A 17,033-nucleotide genomic window follows, 5' to 3' on the forward strand; every position below is an offset into this window, starting at 1 on the left:
TGATCACATCATGTTTATAGCAAATTGTTCATGCAAGGTTTCTTGGGGGTTTTTTTGTTTGTTTTATTCCTTCTCTGCTAGGAAAAGATACTGAGCCCGGTGGGAGTGGAGTGTTTCCTCTGGACACTGTGGTGGCAGTAGGTTCAGATGTGACATTTTGTTGTGTCCATGAAGAAGATCAGCGCATAACAAATATGACTTACGGATCAAAATCCTACACAATGATGCAACTGAGCAGTCGAAGCCATGCCATCAGAGTGCTAAATGCCAGTGCTTCTAATAGCAGCGGGACAAATGTAGTGTGCAGACTCGAAAATGGGATGGATGGATCTGTCGTGTTTGTTGGATGTATGTATCATGTTTACTAACCTTAGAAAAATCAAAATAAGTTTGAGACTCTTAGGGTTGTGCTAGGAAAAAAATACTGTTGTGGCTTTTTTTCTTCTTGGCCCTTGGTTTTGAAGTTGAACTGGGGATTGTACGTGTTTGATTTCACTGTGGAAAGGCCAGCTCTTGGTGGAGACACCAAGTCTGGAATGATAAGGTATGGTGAAGAGGATGAGCCATTCAGGGCTTGCTTTAATTTTCAAATTCCATGTGGAATTCATGCTAAAGGGACCATTTCCTTGACACGACTTGTTTGGAGAATTCAAAGCAGTGGTGGGGCTGGCATGTTAGAAAATGTGACGCACAGCTGACAGCATTCCTGCATTGCTCAGCAGCTGAACTGATGCTCAGACTTTAAGAAAACTCTTGGCAGAGTTTCAGTGAAACACTTCCAGGTCAGAGCCTGGAGCTTGTGAACATGTTTGCATGTGATTTGCCAGATTACCCACCCACTTAGAATTCTCGAGTCAAGTGTTAGTCAGATGGGGCTGATAATAATTATCCATCTACTTTATTGTAATTTTCTTTAAAGCATATTACTTCTGTGATTGGGGTGTAACTATTGCCATGTATTTTTGAAGCACGCAATCTAGGCCCAGCAAAACAAAAGAGCCATGCTTTCAGGAAGCCAGTGACCCAAATGTCACACTAGGATGGCAAAACATCAGCTAACTGATTTGGTTTCCTTTCATGCTACAGATGCTCCTGATATTCCCCAAAACCTCAGCTGTGAAACATCCAACTTTCTGATAATAAAATGCACCTGGAAACCAGGCAGGCCCAGTGGACTATATGGAGAACGAAAAACAAAGTACAGTTTGTTTGAAAGGTAAAATTAATCAGCACTAAAAGGAGTAAAAGGGTACAACTGGAATACCTCCATTGCTGCCTGGGACTTACTGCATTATACCTATTTAAATGTGATTGCTTGGAGCCTAAAATACTTTCCAAGAGTTTCTGGGAGCTGTACCTAAACTAAACTTGGAAAACCCTTATGTAGCCCTGCAAAATTCCAATGGGAATTAAGGATGACTTTTCGCAAAGGTTTATACCATTATGAACTCACAATTAGATAAAGGCCTTAGTGTCTCAGGTTGCTGCCAACATGTGGACAAGGCCAATATGAAAAAGGGAGATAGGAGGAGTCAATCACTAATTTTAAATTTTTTTTAATATGAAACCTGGGTCAGATTATGTCAGACATTTATGGAACTTCTGCTAAGCAGGATGACAGAAGTTCACTGAGAAACAATTGTAAGGCAGGTCGTAGGGCCTTTCCCAAATGCCACTAGGGAAAATAGCCGTTGGCCTCCATCCATTCTCCTCTCAGCATTAAGAATTAGAGCAAGCAGAGTAAATGTTACCCATAAAACATTGAAAGGGACAAATACTGGTTTCACCCACAGAAAGCAGTCATGTTGTGTCCTACGACATTGTCTTACACCATGTAAAGCCTTGCAAAAGAAGAAATGTTGTTTGGAATAGCACGTGCAAAGTGCAAATCACCTCCTGGTGGTTGTGATTAGAAGTTAGTGAGGAGCTAACAAAATTCCCATGGTGAGGAGGCTCCTGTGTCATTCCAAAGGAGCAGTCAGGGAAAGAAGCCAGGAGAGGCCTGAGTCACACAAAATGATGAGAAATGGAGTCTCATGGTTGCTTTAGAAGCATGCTGGAGGCAATGAGGTTTGAGTTACAGTCAGAGATGTCATCTAGAGTGCCAGTGCTAAAAAAGCCACTGGGTAGGGTGCAAAGAGATGGACAAAACAGAGCAGGTATTCAGAAGAAAGGAGCTTCAGTCACTGCCTATATTCATCTTATAAGGAAGGATGTTGTCCAATCTTGTTTTGCTCAGCCCAAAGCTGTGAGATTAATGTCATGCATTTCAGGATAAATACTCCCATCCTTGTTCTCAGCCCACACTGAAATATTGAAACAGAGAGTGTGGCGTGGAGGGAGATCAGAGCTCAGCTAGAACACGATAAAAATGCCCAAGGGAACAAGTTAGTTAAACTTGTGCTGCTTGAATGAGAGGCTTACACAGATTGTAATTAAAGCAAATATATGTACATGCATCCAGATACACAATTTAGATTTTATCCCTAAAGATGCACCACTGTTCTTGTCTGTTATCAGACTGCCTGTCCTACTCTTGGTTAAAAGGCAACTGGGACTAGTGCATGTATTCCAGGTAACAAACCTTAGTTCAGATTTGACAGGGCTTTTAGAAAGACAATGTGTGTAGCATCTCACTAGTTCAGAAAGCAATTAAGAAAATTCTTTAAATGTAAGTGTATGCTGATCTGAACAAAGATACTTTAAATCAGAATCTGAGTTGTGACTTGTGAGGTGGTTTTACAGGACCTACCTGTTTTCCAGGCTTTTGAGAAGTGAGAGAGTGGAAATGTTATGCTAGTGGAAGAGGAGAGTTTCACATGAGAACAGGGCAAGTCATGACTGATGCCACTTTAACCTGCTTTGTGGTGTTAGATATGCCGCTGCAATCAAATCATTCTGTAAGCCATGTGAACTGAACCCATTGTTCTGTACCATGTTTTCGGTCTAGATTTCTGACTGTTGCTAGGAATTAACTTACTCAAAGATTAAGCTTTTCCCTCCTCTCTTTACTTTGTAGAATATCTAGTAAAAATGTTTCATGCGAAGTCAATGAAATGAACAGAGACCGTGTCTGTGGCTTTCCAGTACTGCCTGATCAAAAAACCTATGATTTCATATTAGATGTCTCCAATCCTATTGGGCAAGCACAGTCATCTCTTTTGGTTGATATAACTCAAAGAGGTAAGACTAATGACTTAAAAAGGGAAAAAGAATTAAAATTGGGGTGAACTGTAAATGACCCTGTATTTCAGTGTCTGCTTATAGGACAAAATATCACACAGTTTAACAGCAGCAGGATTTGGAGCATAAAAGAAATAGCTTGAAAAGACAGAAGGTAATATCAGGACTATTGCATGCTGTTGGTAATAGCCGTGGTAATCTGCTGTCATGGTTTGGAGAAAGGAGTAACTTTTCTCTTTAGATCTTCAGTTTAAAAAAGGAAAGGGAGATGACCACCTTTCTAGCATTGCCAACCTTTTCTCCTCCACAACGACAGCTGAGGCTTCAGGGATTCCTATTGGTTGCAGTATTCTGCTGTTCTCCAAAAAACTGAATTTAAGCATGAGGATAGTGCATTTTTTTTGGTCCAAATCCCAGTTCAACTAGCCTGAGATTAGAATTGTCAGAGTAAATTGGCAGAGTTGAGAGAAACATAATTTGTTTCTGTTGATTATAAACTGGGCTGTTTCACACTCAAGTGATATGCTGCTATTTCCTATTTGTTTCCTTTTCTTTCTTTCCCACACTGTCCACTTAATTCCTGAAGCAGACTACGTATTTCCTTAAGGGTAACTGGACCAATTCCAACAGTAGATATTTTTTTCTCTAATAGCAGTGAATATTAGTGCTGAATATTTTTGAAAAATTCTGTGAACGGAGTTTTGGGGTGTAGTCATTTAGAAATCCTCCTCTATCCTAGTCTGCAGATTTTAAGTCCTGACTTGAAAAGTTCACAGAAGTTGAAAAAGTTGAGTAAATTTCATCCACCACTGTGGTCATCTGAAATAGCTGATGTTTCACTTTTTTGATAAAATCAGTAAGAGGGAAAATGTTTTTCTGTGTCTCAACTCTTTATTACATGTTCCAGTATAGCCAGTCTTAAGTAAATCTGTTTCCATGTTTGATAGCTGAGAAGAGAGTCAGGAATGGGACTGCTTGCAGGTGCCTTCCCAGCACCAGTTTTCCCAGTTGCTGATTGAAACACTTATCCTTCTATTCTCTCTGATCTTCTAAATTAAGATTTTTCTGAACTAAAATAAGTGGGTTTTTTTCTTATAACTGAAGGCTTTTTCTTTCCTTTTTAAGTTCATCCAAAAACCCCAGAAAAGTTAACTGTTATTGGAAACAACTCTACAAGCATCCAACTGCGTTGGTTTATAAATGGCAGCTTTGCTGGGATCAGGCTTCTGTGTCAAATTGAAATTATCAGTGGTCACTCTGAGAAAAAACTGGTAAGTGTTGCTTTTAAAAGATCAGCATCCAAAAAATTATCTTTTTCACTGAACTAATCACATTTCAAATTCTTTTCTCACTAAGAGCTTCATTCTGATGATCTTATTAAATCATCAATGTAGTAATGAGTAGAAGTTCATTTACTAAAATCAAAAAACTTCCTGCTCATCTCTGTTGTTGCCTATTTTGGGTGATTTTGGTTTGTTGGTTGGTAGGTTGGTTGGCTGGTGGTTTTTTATTTTGAACACTAGAGAAAAGTCAAATTACACACCATGTTATTTGGTACTTGAAAGGGGTGCATAGTGCTTTGTGCTGACCTCTTAGGAAACAGTCCTTGTGCTTTGTCCTTCCTGGTGCAAGCTGTATTAACACACTCTAGTTCCAGGATGCATTGCTGCCCTGCAGACTTCCACAGTGGCTGTTTCAGATCTTGCAGTCTGCAGCTGAATTTCTCCCTTTATTTTTTCCCCTCAGAGAACAGTTCATTTGTTTGCTGTCAGCAGTTGACATGCATGTGGCCGTAATGGGCAGCTGCTAAACCTTTTATATCTCAGTGATGTAGAGACAGGATAGGGAAGGATTCTCCCATGGGATGTATCAGTAGGTAAACTCCAGTGATACATCCTCTGCAGCAGGACAGAAGGTGATATTTCTGGGTGGGGTTCAGATTTTCAGCCATTCACGCTTCCAGCTGCTGCCTGGTGCTCTGCATCACGGACTAGAGCTGCATATTTACTCTGCAGACTGTCAGAGGAGCTTAGGATACTAATTTAGACACCAGCATCAGATACTGGGTGTAGGTAGTGTGAATATATCCTCTTCTGTATTGCCTGGCTTAGCATGGGGTGACTTGTCCCACTGAGGAAGCCTAATGAGAACTGCATTTCAGTTGGCCTGAGATTTACCCCCAGTTTCTTTGTGTGTACATTTCAAGTAGGCACATAGTGAATTCTTAGGTCTTGGTGCACAGAGCCTGAATTTTTAATTTGAGCACATTAACCTCAGAGGCTTCTTTTTGAAATGCTTGTTTGATTTTTAGCAGTATTCTATTACCCTTTGCATTTAGTTGCCAGCTGGGCACAGCTGTTGAGCACAGCCTTGAATAATGTAAATCGAGCCACAGAAATGATGCAGCTAAGACTGAAGATAATCATTATGTACATGCCTCCAAAATAATAGGGTGCGTGCTCTGTAAGAGTATTTTTAAAATACTTTCAAAGCACTTAATGAGTATGGAAGCCTTAAGCTTTCTTATTTTCTCTGTAATTACATGTGTCAAGTAATACCAGAGATTAAATACTACAAAAGGAACTCAGATATTTTTGGAGTACGCAGCTCTAAACCTGGGGCATGCACTCGTTTGTGAACCCTGCTGCTGGATCAATCATCTAGGGTAGTGGGAGAGGGTCAGGACTTACGCTTCCGCAGCAGTTTGATTCCCTGTACCTGTATCAAAGCCTGCAGCCGCAGATATTTTGTATGCAGCAAACAGCTTGGCAGAAGCTTTTATTGCTTTGTTATATGGTCGCTGGTTGCTTAACAAAAAACTCCAGGAGTTCTCTGTCACAAAAGTAGCTGTGAAATTGTTATGGAGTTTTACATGGCATTTTGAGGATGTTTTCAGAAGCATTTCCATCCGTATGAGAGATTGTTGGCTTTTCTAGTATTTTTCAAGTTGTCATTTGGCTTTAGAAATGCACAATTGGTTGCATCTTAAAGTCACTTGGAGCCCAGTTTTTGGCAGCTGTGATGCACATGTGTTATAATTAGATTCAGTAAAAAAATATTCCCAGGCTTAGGGTTTCTTTAAGTAATTGTGAAACAGAAATGCTATGTAGAATCTTGCCACTTTAAGAATAATATGAGAGACTAGTCCTGTCAAAGGAGCTGTGAACTGAGATCACCTGGATAAGAACTGGGTACCATCTGTTGAAGGAAAAATGAAGGAAGCAGACTGCATGGTAAATATCTTGCTCAAACAGACTGTCTTTAGCATACTTCTGTGCATGTCTGGTAGGACTGTCCCCACAGTCTGATGTCCTTGTGCTCAGTGGAAGTGCAGGTTCTGAATACCAGAGGTGAAATCCTGGCCTGCCCCATGTGAGCAGCTTTGCTGCATATGGGAGAGAGGGGGACTGAATGGGATAGACAGGAAGCAACCACCTGCTGCTTTGTGCAGAGCTCAACCTGTTGAAGGCTCTTCAGTGTTGCATCTCCTTTTCACACTTTATATCATCTCAAAGGTGCTGCCTACTGTCATGCTTCAATTTCTTTCTATACAGGACTTTATTTTGGTGCATCTCTGAAGTTTTTTTCATTGGCTAGGGTGACTGCATAGGAAATATTTTTATTTTTCACTATTTTCTTCATAGGGCTTGACTGTAGCTTTGACGCTGTCAGTATTCTTGGGGGAAAAAAAACCCCACCTTGTTAGGTGTTGACTAGCAGCGTAATCAAGGGGGAAAAAATGCATGTATCATGTCTATTTCTGTAAATTTTTAACAGCAAAATGTCTCCATGCCTGGTGGGAAATCCTCAAGTTACACAGCTCAGCTGAATGAGTTGCACCCAAACACCAATTACCAGTTCAGGGTGCGCTGCTCAGCTGCTGACCACTTCTGGAGGTGGAGTGACTGGAGCAGGGGAGTGGACCAGACAACATCAGAAGCCCGTAAGTTCATCTATCTCTTGATGACAAAATGTTGAATTTGTGAAGACATATATTTTAAGATTAGTCATCTAAAAAAACCTAACTTTTTAATAGATGGTAAATTGTCTACTATGCAACTGGAGAAAAAAACTACCACTCTTATTTTTTTATTTAGCTCCTTCAAGAGGACCAGATATCTGGCGAGAGAGAAGTCCTTCTGGAGAAAGCCTAAAAGTCTTCTGGAAGGTAGATAGGGGATTTAAAAGAATATGTAATGTAATTGTACAAAAAGCTATTTACTTACACTTTTATAAATTAATGAAGTTTATAGTCAATAAACCAGGCTGCTTTTCTAAACTTCCATAGAACCATACATTGAGACAGTATTTTTCCCCAAATGGGAATGTTATTAAAGTTTTATAATTTAAACATTGCATTGAGAAGCATTTCATATGAAGAATTAAATTTTTATACATCTCAGTTGGAAATCAAAAACTTAGAAACTTACATGTCAATTCTCAAAGTCACACTTGAGTAACTTTTTTGCCTTGTACAGTCATCAGACTAGATCAGGAACAGTAAATTTGTATTATCCTATATATTCTTCTGTATATTGCATTTTGATTTTAATGCACTCTTTGTCTGTTCATAGCCCTTATCCCTTTCTGAAGCCAATGGAAAAATAGTGTCTCATGAAGTGTCCTGCTTCCTGCTAGAGACACTACTGGAGCATAAAGTAGTCACTGAACCCTCAAACAGTACCGAGATAAAACTTGGAAAAAGTGATTGTATAATTAGTGTTGTAGCCAAAAACCATGCAGGCTCATCTCCCCCCTCAAGGATAACAAGCGTGGAACTTCCAAGTGGTGAGTGCTCCCAGTTGAGAGTTAAACACCTTCAGAGCTTGGGGAATACTGGGGAGAGTGAGTTTATTGAAAAATAATGCTTTGTTTGTTTGTGTTAATTTCCCCACACAAATCTGCTGGGCAGGGAAAAAAATGCTGCTTTGCTTTTAGTGTGGTGTCTCACCAATTAATTGTGCTCTTTACATAAAATAAACATGATTGCTTGAAGTCTTTGCAGCTGTTTGCACATTTCTGGACACCTCTCAGGAACAAGAAGAATGAGGCTTCAAAAGCGTTGGTCTGGACCCCTGATATTTAGGGAGCTCAGTTTGTTTCTGTGTGTTCTTGTTGAGACACTGAGAAGTGTTACATGCTAAAGAGATTCAGAAGTTTTGGAGGTGTTGTGTGGCTTTTTAAGGCGAGAATTGTCAGTTCAATGCCTGTGAGCTCTGCAGGAGAATATTAATTGGACTGGTTGGTAAAGTGTTGGCATCCTTGTGCTAGGGAGCTAGTATTTGAAAAGGATGTAGGGCTTTAGCTTCCCAATTAAAACACTGCCACTCTTGCTGAGGGTTTTGTCAAGGAAAGTAGCTGAGCCAGATAATGATTTTCTGCTCCTGAGACTGAGCTTGGAGAGTAGATAATACTGTGAAGTGGTTATTGAGAGTCCACACTTCCCTTCACGCCAGAAAGTGTAATCTCACAAAGCACAAACCTTTAGCTCCAGATCTGGCTGATGCTCTGCAGGGAGGACAGATTTACACAGCAAGGCCCCTCTCTGGTTGTTTGCCAGGAGCATTCATGGTTCTGCTTCTCCTTGCCCATGTGGAGAGCAGGTGTCACAGTTGCTGGTGTGGCAGCTCAGGTTCTGATAAGACATGGCCATCTCTCATAGGAAGAAATGTGTTTTGGCTGAGATCCACAGTGAGATGAAAAAACAAGTTTGTTACTATGTGAAGGAAAACCATTGTACATAATGTTTATTGTGCTTCTACAAAACAAAGATTCCCAGAATGGGTCAGGTTGGAAGGGTGCACAGTGAGTTTTCTGATCCAACCTCCCCACTCAAAGAGGGTCATCCCAGAGCACACAGCGGAGGATTGTGCCCAGATAGTGCTTGGGTATCTCCACTTAGGGCGACTCCACAGCCTCTCTAAGCCCGTTCCAGTGCTTGGTCACAGCACAGTAAAGAAGTTCTTCCTCATGTTCAGGTGGAACTTCCTGTGCATCACTTACTGCCCATTGCCTCTTGTTGTATTGCCCAGCACCACTGAGCAGAGCCTGGTCCCTCCTCTGACCCCTCCTTGCAGACACTGACAGACATTGAGGAGGTCCCCTCTCAGTCACCTCTTCTTCAGACTCAGCCTTTCCTCATAAGAGAGATGCTCCAGTCCCATAAGCATCTTTGTTGCCCTCCCCTGGACCCACTCCAGGAGCTCCATTTCTCCCTTGTTCTGAGGAGCTCAGAATTGGGCATAGCACCAATGGTAATGCCTTGTAGTATATTCTTAGTCTGCCCGTTGGAGGGAAAAGTAATTGTATGGGACAGTTGATTTGAAATGCTTTTACAGCTCTCCTTCAGCAGAGAAAGAATGAGGCTCTGGAAGTCAAAGAAGTCTCTGTAATAGGTTTGTGATGTGGGATAGCTGATGGCAGCTAGAGCTTTGCATTCATTTATAGCTTTCTCTCAGATGTCTGAGGTTCCCTTTGGTGTTACCCAACTTGTACTCTTAAAGATTTGCTCCTGAGTTGGTATAGGAATTGAGTCACTGACTGGAGTCATAGAAGATGATTCATTCAAAGAACTGGATGACATTTTTGCCCAGACATCTTTTCTGGCTGCTTCCTGTGTGCAGTCTGTAAGTGCTTTTAATGTCCATAAGAAAGCAGAGGATCTGAAGCTGGAGATCTGCTGAGATTTTCTGAAAACTGAAAACACAAACAAAGGATACTGTGTCATAATTAATTTGTCGCTGTCTCTGAAAAGTGCTCTATAGAGAGTTGGGGCATATAATCTGTCTGATCCAGGCTTCCTTACCACAGTAGTGCTCTAGTGCTAGTAGTTATTTGTTCTTCTAGTCTAGGTGGCGACTATAAATACACCAAAATGAGCAGTACTGCCCATGGTGAATTTCTAGTCATCTAGCTCAGGAAATAAGATGGAGTGTGGTGTATTTAAGTATTTTTTAGACAGTATGTGCTTACTGTCAGTAAAAGCTCTTTTCTGTAATTAGGAAAATTAAGGTCTGCTAATTAGAAATATGGTCTTTTCTGGCATCATAGAAATGTAGTTTCACTGGATGCATAGTAGTTTTTCTGGGGAAAGTATCAAAACCATTGTGGAGTTGGTTTGCTTTTTTTATTCAGTTGTCTTTTTCTTGCCATGAGCAAGCTACAAAAGGATTGTACACTTAACTGTATGTTAAGATTATTTAGAAATAGGCAGTCCTTCGACATTCACAGCACATCTGTGAGAGTAAAGTTTTCATAGCACTAATTCTTAAAAACAGTCCTTGCCCTTCAGCCTTCCATAGTTTATGGCTTTAATAAAATGAAATAATAGACTCAATGGGGAGCATAAATGAGAACACTGAAAAAGGAAAACTGAAACCCTGAGATTGTTTTTGCAGATCTGTCATGGGGCCACTGCTTTTGTGGTGGCCTTTGGAAACCATCCCTTAGCTCTGTGGGGTCCCATCTGATGGACAGCCATGGAGGCCAGCTGCAGGAATCGGAAGCTGTTCCCAGATCCAATCACTTCAAGGGCAGCCAAACATTTGATAATCAGAAACAAGGAAAACAGACTAAAGGCAGAGATTTTTTTTCCTTCTTTCTTGTATAATTTACCCTTGGTAGACTGAAGCCTCCATAAAGTTCACCAGGGACATGATTATTGCTGTTGATTCTTCATGAAAAATGGTTGTCTGTGGTTGGGCGAGTGACAGCAAGACATTTTGAAGGAAACACAAAGCAAACCATTTGATGAAATGACAGCAGGAATTTATAGCTGGAGGCTCCTGCCAAATTGGTGTCAATTCATATTTGAACCTGACATCTGCTGTAAATCCTTACCTTGAAAAAGTGGTTTTTAAGCCGGTCCTGAGCTGCTGCATTTCTCGTCATCATACTTAAGGCTGGCTGAGGGATTTGCTGCAGGCTGTGTCTGAGTCTGAGCACTCCAGAAAGCTCAGCTGAGTGCACTGCTTCGAATTTCACAGTTCACGCTCACCTCTCATTCTTAGAAATGACAGCTGTTTATAAAGCCATTGTGCTCTGTCTGGAAGGCTTTCTTTCATCTTGGGCTATAGATAAGTGTCTGGTCTTTGATGGATTTTTGTGTCATCTTTGTTGCAGACAATGTCACAACAGATCAGGCCGTGGCAACGGGGAATGGAATTAATATTTCTTGGGATTCTTACCCAGACATGACCTGTGGCTACACAGTAAAATGGTGTCGTTCATCTGGGTCTGAACCATGTATTGTGGACTGGCAGAAATTTCCTTCAAATACAACAAATGCAGTGATAAAATCTGGTAAGTCAAAAATAATTTCTTGTGACTTTCTGGTTGAGACCCTGAGCAGCAAGTGGAGTAAGAGCAGCGCAAAGCTATAGGTTGCAGATTGATTGCTGTGTACTTGTGTAAATAAATGAAATTCTTCTTGGTACTGTGTTTATTTTAATTTCTTACACAGTCTTGCCAAATCCAAGTATCATCTTGACTTAACTTCTATCATCCTGTGTTTATTAACTGTTTTGAAATAACCTCTTCTAGCTGTACCCCACAATTTCCTAACTCAGCCTAATGCGTAATGTTTAATCTAGAGTTTGGGGTTTTATTTGGATTCTAAGCATAAACAGTGCTGCTCAGGATGGGAGAAGACTAATCCGTTGTTTTTACATCAGGCAGATACTTTTAAGTGTGACCTCCATGTGTTGGCTTGCTGTCAGCTATTGAAATTTCCTGGAACAGGGCACATTCCAGGTCTCTAGATGCTGGTGGGCAGATCAGGGAAATGAAACTCAGCTGTGGTGGGACTAGTAGCAGCAGAAGAGAAAAGAGAGAACCCAGTAAAGATTTAGGATTTTTTTCTCTGCTGTCTATGAGGCTATATATTTGCTTTTTAGAAGAATTTAGTATTAAAGTCTCCATTCACGAAAACAACTTGGAGCTGTGTACATAGGAAAGTTGAGGGGGAGTGGGACCTGGGAGGGTGGGGGCAATATGTTTTTCTGTCTGTAATTACAATGCTGTGTCCATGTTGTTTTCGTTTGTGCTAGCTAGAGATTGCTTTTTTCAAGCAGACAATACTGTGTCTGTCCAATGATGCACTGCTTTACTCCTGAGCTCTTCCCTGGGATGGTTCTTGCAGAATGTGACTCTTGTGTGCGTTATCCAGCTGCTAGGGCTGGCTCAAGCTGGGAAATCCACCTCTGCTCTTAGTCTTTCTAGGAGAATCTCTCAGGCTGGACTTGAACTCTTGCAAAACCCATTTGACTTCTGTATAGTTTCACAGGGGCATCTTGTTTAGAAAAAGTCTTGAAAGTAGTGTACAGCCCTGACTTGAGAAAATCCTAGAAAGTGGTATTTACACATTATAGGATCAAACCCCTATGTTTCCATCAAAGACATGAGAAGCATAAATTTGATGACTATCTGTGTTTTGTAAAGTCAGTTCAGGACTGAAGTTCATTGCTAAGTTGCTTCACTGTAACTTTTGAGAGTTTTATGCATATCTTTTTTGCTCCAGTAAGCCTGGTTATTTCAAAATACATTTGTATTTCTGAGGAGGCAGGATCTACATGGCTGCTGTGGGAGGAAAGGAAGGGGATTATTTCTGGTAACTTCAGTTTGTGTTTTCCCCATGTAAAGGGCAATTTATGCAATTTGAGTAGCTTGTTTTGAATCCTTTTTGTTTAGTACTAAACTTTCTCTGGAAGCTAGATTTGGTTACTGCTTCTAAACCACATCTGATGGCACAGCTTTTGTAGGAATTAGAAGTAGGGATGGTATTTATACGATTATACTTTGAAATTTTTTAATACGTATTTATATGTCTGCATCACGTGAAATCTAAAAGTGTCATTCTTCAGAAGTGAAATGTTGTTACAGCAATTTTCTCTTGCAGCTCTGTTCAAACCTGGCGTGAGATACAACTTTTCACTGTATGGCTGCAAATCCACTGGATATCAGTTGTTGAAAAACATAACTGGGTATATGAAAGAGCTGCGTAAGTGCACTTTTATCACTCAGGATCTCTGCAAAGTGAACTTAGTCTGTGTCTATTTTTAGTTCAGTGTTGGCAGAAGAAGACTGAGACCAGAATCCCAATGCAGTACTACTGACTTCTGTTTGTTCTCAGTCTATAACTGTGATACATTTCTCCAGCCACTTCCAGTTCCAAGTGTATGCAATAACCCTGTATTCTCCAGCTTGTGTGGTGGCACAGAGTGTCACGGCAATTTACAGCTGTAACTTGAACCACATGGCTGTGGTCCCTTCTACAGGACAGAAGGCAACTTTTTTGATTCATCAAATCAAAGTAAACTTCCAAGCACATTTGGTACAGCTCAGCAAATAAAAAAGTATCCATGATATTTCTGTTTGAAAGCACTTCTTAAATCTCAACTAGATTGTAGAGCACAAACCACCTTGAGAATTGCACTTGTATTCTGTCCCACACCAGCCCTGTCTGGGTAACTGGGGTTTGACCCAGTGCTGAGCTTTGCTGGCCTGAGTATGCATTAGTGTCTGAATGCTTTCTGTTCCCAGGTGTCTGAACATGACTTTACTCTTTAACACCACAGCTGTATTGTATTGTATTGTATTGTATTGTATTGTAACTACAGCACCCATTTCACTTTGAAGTTCAATGTGTTTTCTGCTAAAATAGTTTGCTTGGAAAACTGAGCTGCTGACATAATCTGAGTCCTTGGAAATGATGTTGTTTATTTCATCGCTAAGGTTGAAGGTGAGGTTAAGGCAATTTTACCAGAAACTCAATTTTCAGCCATTTGAATATCTGAACAGTTTATCTGAACAGAATTCTGAACAGTTTCCCAGAAGAGTTTTTCATATGTGTTATGAACAGATCAGACAGAAGCTTTCAAGATACAAAGACTTTGAGGGACTAAAAATGCATTGAATGTGCAGAAGAAACTCTATGCACAAGAGCATAGATTTATCCTAAAACTTCAGATTTGCCTTTGGACAGATAATCATCAGGAGAAAAATGGATGCATTCTTAAACATGAATTCAGCCCTTCTGGATCAAAGTCAAATGTCAGACTTAGTCCTGGTGCACATGACCTTAAGCATTATCTGCTCTAGCACTTTCAGTAGGCTTCAGGTATTGGAAAAAGGACTTGTAAAAACTGCTAAGAGTAGTTCTTTTAAGCTGAGATAGAATTCCATGGTAGGAATGTAGAGTTTGTTTAGTTTTAAGACAAGCTATGAAGTCACAGAGTTAAAGCCTTTAAAAGCTAATTTGTATCCTCTGAATGTTTATACAATCTTTTGGAGTTTGTTGCAGGAAGAAGGGTATTTACACGTACGGGTCTGTAAGAAGGCTGACCAAAGAGAAATTTTTCTTTTAGCACCCCTTAGCAGATAATACTGCAGTAATTAATAAGTCCAACATAGCTGTATTTTTGTAGTATCTCCTGCTAAATCTTTCACATATACTTTACAGTGAGGAGTCCTGAGGAAAAGGTTGGAAAATGCTAGTCCCAAAACAAAAGTGATGAAATACCTACATGGTTTCGGCATTTAATGATAAGGTAATTTCTTACTAGTTTCTTCCTTCATAATTCTCCCTACAGCTCCAAAAACTGCACCAAATTTTATTGTTGAAGAAACTTCTTCAGATTCTATATTGGTAAAATGGGAAGACATTCCTGTTGAAGAATGCCGAGGCTTTTTAAAAGGATATCTTCTTTCCTTTGCAAAAGGTGAAAAAGATGCTTTAAAGCCCAGACTTTCAGAATCAGGTAAATTAATTGTATAGATTGCAACTTCCTTACTTACATATTTCTTTTTTGTTTTTTAATAGTTTAATTTCACTTTAATAAAAAAGAGTCTTTAATAATAATTCAGTTGCATTACTCACTGTTATAATTGGCCCCTGATATGTGACAAAGGCATTTAAAATAATCAGCTCCTTGTGTGGTTAGAGCGCAGTTGTTTTTTAATATAAAGCAAAAGTTGGAGAAAACGTTGTCTCACTGGGGCCATAAAGTAATGCAGTGACTAAGTGGCAATGTGTCATGCTGTCGCCTGCTCAGATAGCCTGGGCAGATGAGGCAGGGGAGGTTACATGGCTATATTTAATAGGGTATATTCTTCCAGTGCCTGTCCTGTCAGGAGTGAAGGCTGACGCACATTCATAAGAGGATGAGCAGGGGGGTAAGGAAATGAAGTCAATCTGCAGCAGCAGCACCACACTCCTGTGCTGTTCGGTGCTGTGTAAGCAAGCAGCATTGCTAGGGTTCTTTATTTCAGTTTTCCTTTCATGGACTGTTCTTCAGGTTTCATATGCTCACTTCATGAAAGTTTTGCAAAAGCTGAGGTTGTCTTTTTGAATCCTTTCTTACAAAGTTATGCTTTTCTTACTGCTTCCAAACAAACAGGGAATCCAGAACTTAAAGTTAACAATATCACTGACTTAACAAAGAAGTCTATGAAAATACTTGATCTTCAAGGCAAAACAAGTTACCAGCTGGAACTACAAGCCTACACAGCTGGTGGGTTGAGCCCTCCAAACAGCCTCTATGTGGTGACAAAGGAGGACTGTAAGTTGATTTTCCCTGTTCCCTGTCTTTAGCACAGGGGCTGTACAATATGTATAAAGCTGAGCTTATTTTGTTGGTTTGTGGGCTTTTTTCTCGTCCTGTAGGTAGTTTGGGCCTACAGTCTAATTTTTTCCTTTATTTAGCTGGTTATTTATAAATACAAAAACTGGTACATTTCAGAGTGAGGGAAAGATCCTTTCCTATTACAGCTACTTTGTAGTTCATGGTAATGTATGCAGAAAAATAACTTCTAACCTACTACTAAATATAGTGGAGTCTGAGCTTAGTTTTCTCAAACAGCCAGTTGTTTTTGTCAGGGTTCCCATAATGAATATCTGCTAACACATGGTGGGAAGAAGGACATTGTGGAAATATTTATCAGTTTCAGAATTGTAAACAGATGCCTCTCTACTTTGAATTCAGTTTTATTGATCCCCTGACAGAAGCAAACACAGACAACTACAAAAAAAAAAAGATATTGACTTTGGGGAATGAGAGAAAAAAGTATTTCCTGTGAAGTACTAAACACTGGGGTGCAACTAAAATACATGAAAAATCAAACTTGAGGCATTTAATATCAATGGAAGAAGGCACTGGGGATGTATTGGAGCTAAAACGCAGGGGTTGGAAGCATTGTAAAACATATAAGACAATGATGTTTGTGCAATGAGTTGTTGGCCTAGAAGAGTCATTACCAGAAACTTGGCCAGCTCAGGTAGCGTGAAAGTGCAATTCCAGAGCTTAGTGAGAATAGAATCACAGTAGCAACAAGTCTTGAGCTGCACATGAAACCTTCTGCAATTAAGCAGTCAGAGAGAAATATCTGCTGATTCCTGTAGTTATCACTGAATCTGTTTATGGATGAACTTTGCCCATCCAGCAAAGGGGAAGGGTAATGGTGTAGGTCACTGTTTGCAGTCCACTGCACTAGGTGAGTGTAATGGGATGGCCTTTAATTGGTGGGAATGTTAGAAAAGGCATAAAATTTGCTGGTAACATTGGATATATATTTACTGTCTTTTCTTTTTTTTAATCCCCCAGCTGTAGGATTAATCATTGCAATTCTCATCCCCGTGGCAGTGGTGGTGCTGCTTGGAGTGTTGGCCAGCATCTTCTGCTACCGAAAGAGGGAATGGTAAATGCCTGCCTCAGGTTTTCATCTTTTCCTGGAAGTTTTTGCTTTAGTGCTAGGGTTTTCCATTATTTTAATTACTCCTTTGTTTCTCTAACTACCCAAAGATGTTAGTGGGCTTTGTGTAAAGGTGGGTGGCAAAAACACATTGTAGAAGGTGA

At 40.2% G+C, this 17,033-nt stretch overlaps 1 protein-coding gene across 2 annotated transcripts in view; it reads left to right on the forward strand.

Annotated features, from left to right (window-relative positions):
• LIFR (LIF receptor subunit alpha) overlaps positions 1-17,033 on the forward strand; it is a 51,598-nt gene that overhangs the window by 26,246 nt on the left and 8,319 nt on the right. For both annotated transcript variants that reach the window (XM_042028460.1, XM_042028459.1), the window contains exons 7-18: positions 82-348; positions 1,087-1,216; positions 3,020-3,183; positions 4,309-4,454; positions 6,961-7,126; positions 7,281-7,351; positions 7,758-7,971; positions 11,305-11,484; positions 13,079-13,180; positions 14,772-14,939; positions 15,579-15,740; positions 16,782-16,875. In XM_042028460.1, the coding sequence (XP_041884394.1) occupies positions 82-348; positions 1,087-1,216; positions 3,020-3,183; positions 4,309-4,454; positions 6,961-7,126; positions 7,281-7,351; positions 7,758-7,971; positions 11,305-11,484; positions 13,079-13,180; positions 14,772-14,939; positions 15,579-15,740; positions 16,782-16,875 (1,864 nt within the window). The remainder of the gene's footprint in view (positions 1-81; positions 349-1,086; positions 1,217-3,019; positions 3,184-4,308; positions 4,455-6,960; positions 7,127-7,280; positions 7,352-7,757; positions 7,972-11,304; positions 11,485-13,078; positions 13,181-14,771; positions 14,940-15,578; positions 15,741-16,781; positions 16,876-17,033) is intronic.

The sequence above is a fragment of the Corvus kubaryi genome, unplaced genomic scaffold (assembly GCF_017639235.1).
Source record: "Corvus kubaryi isolate FWS band 111438036 unplaced genomic scaffold, C.kubaryi_AGA036_p1.0 37308, whole genome shotgun sequence".
In the NCBI taxonomy this organism is placed as follows: Eukaryota; Metazoa; Chordata; class Aves; order Passeriformes; family Corvidae; genus Corvus; species Corvus kubaryi.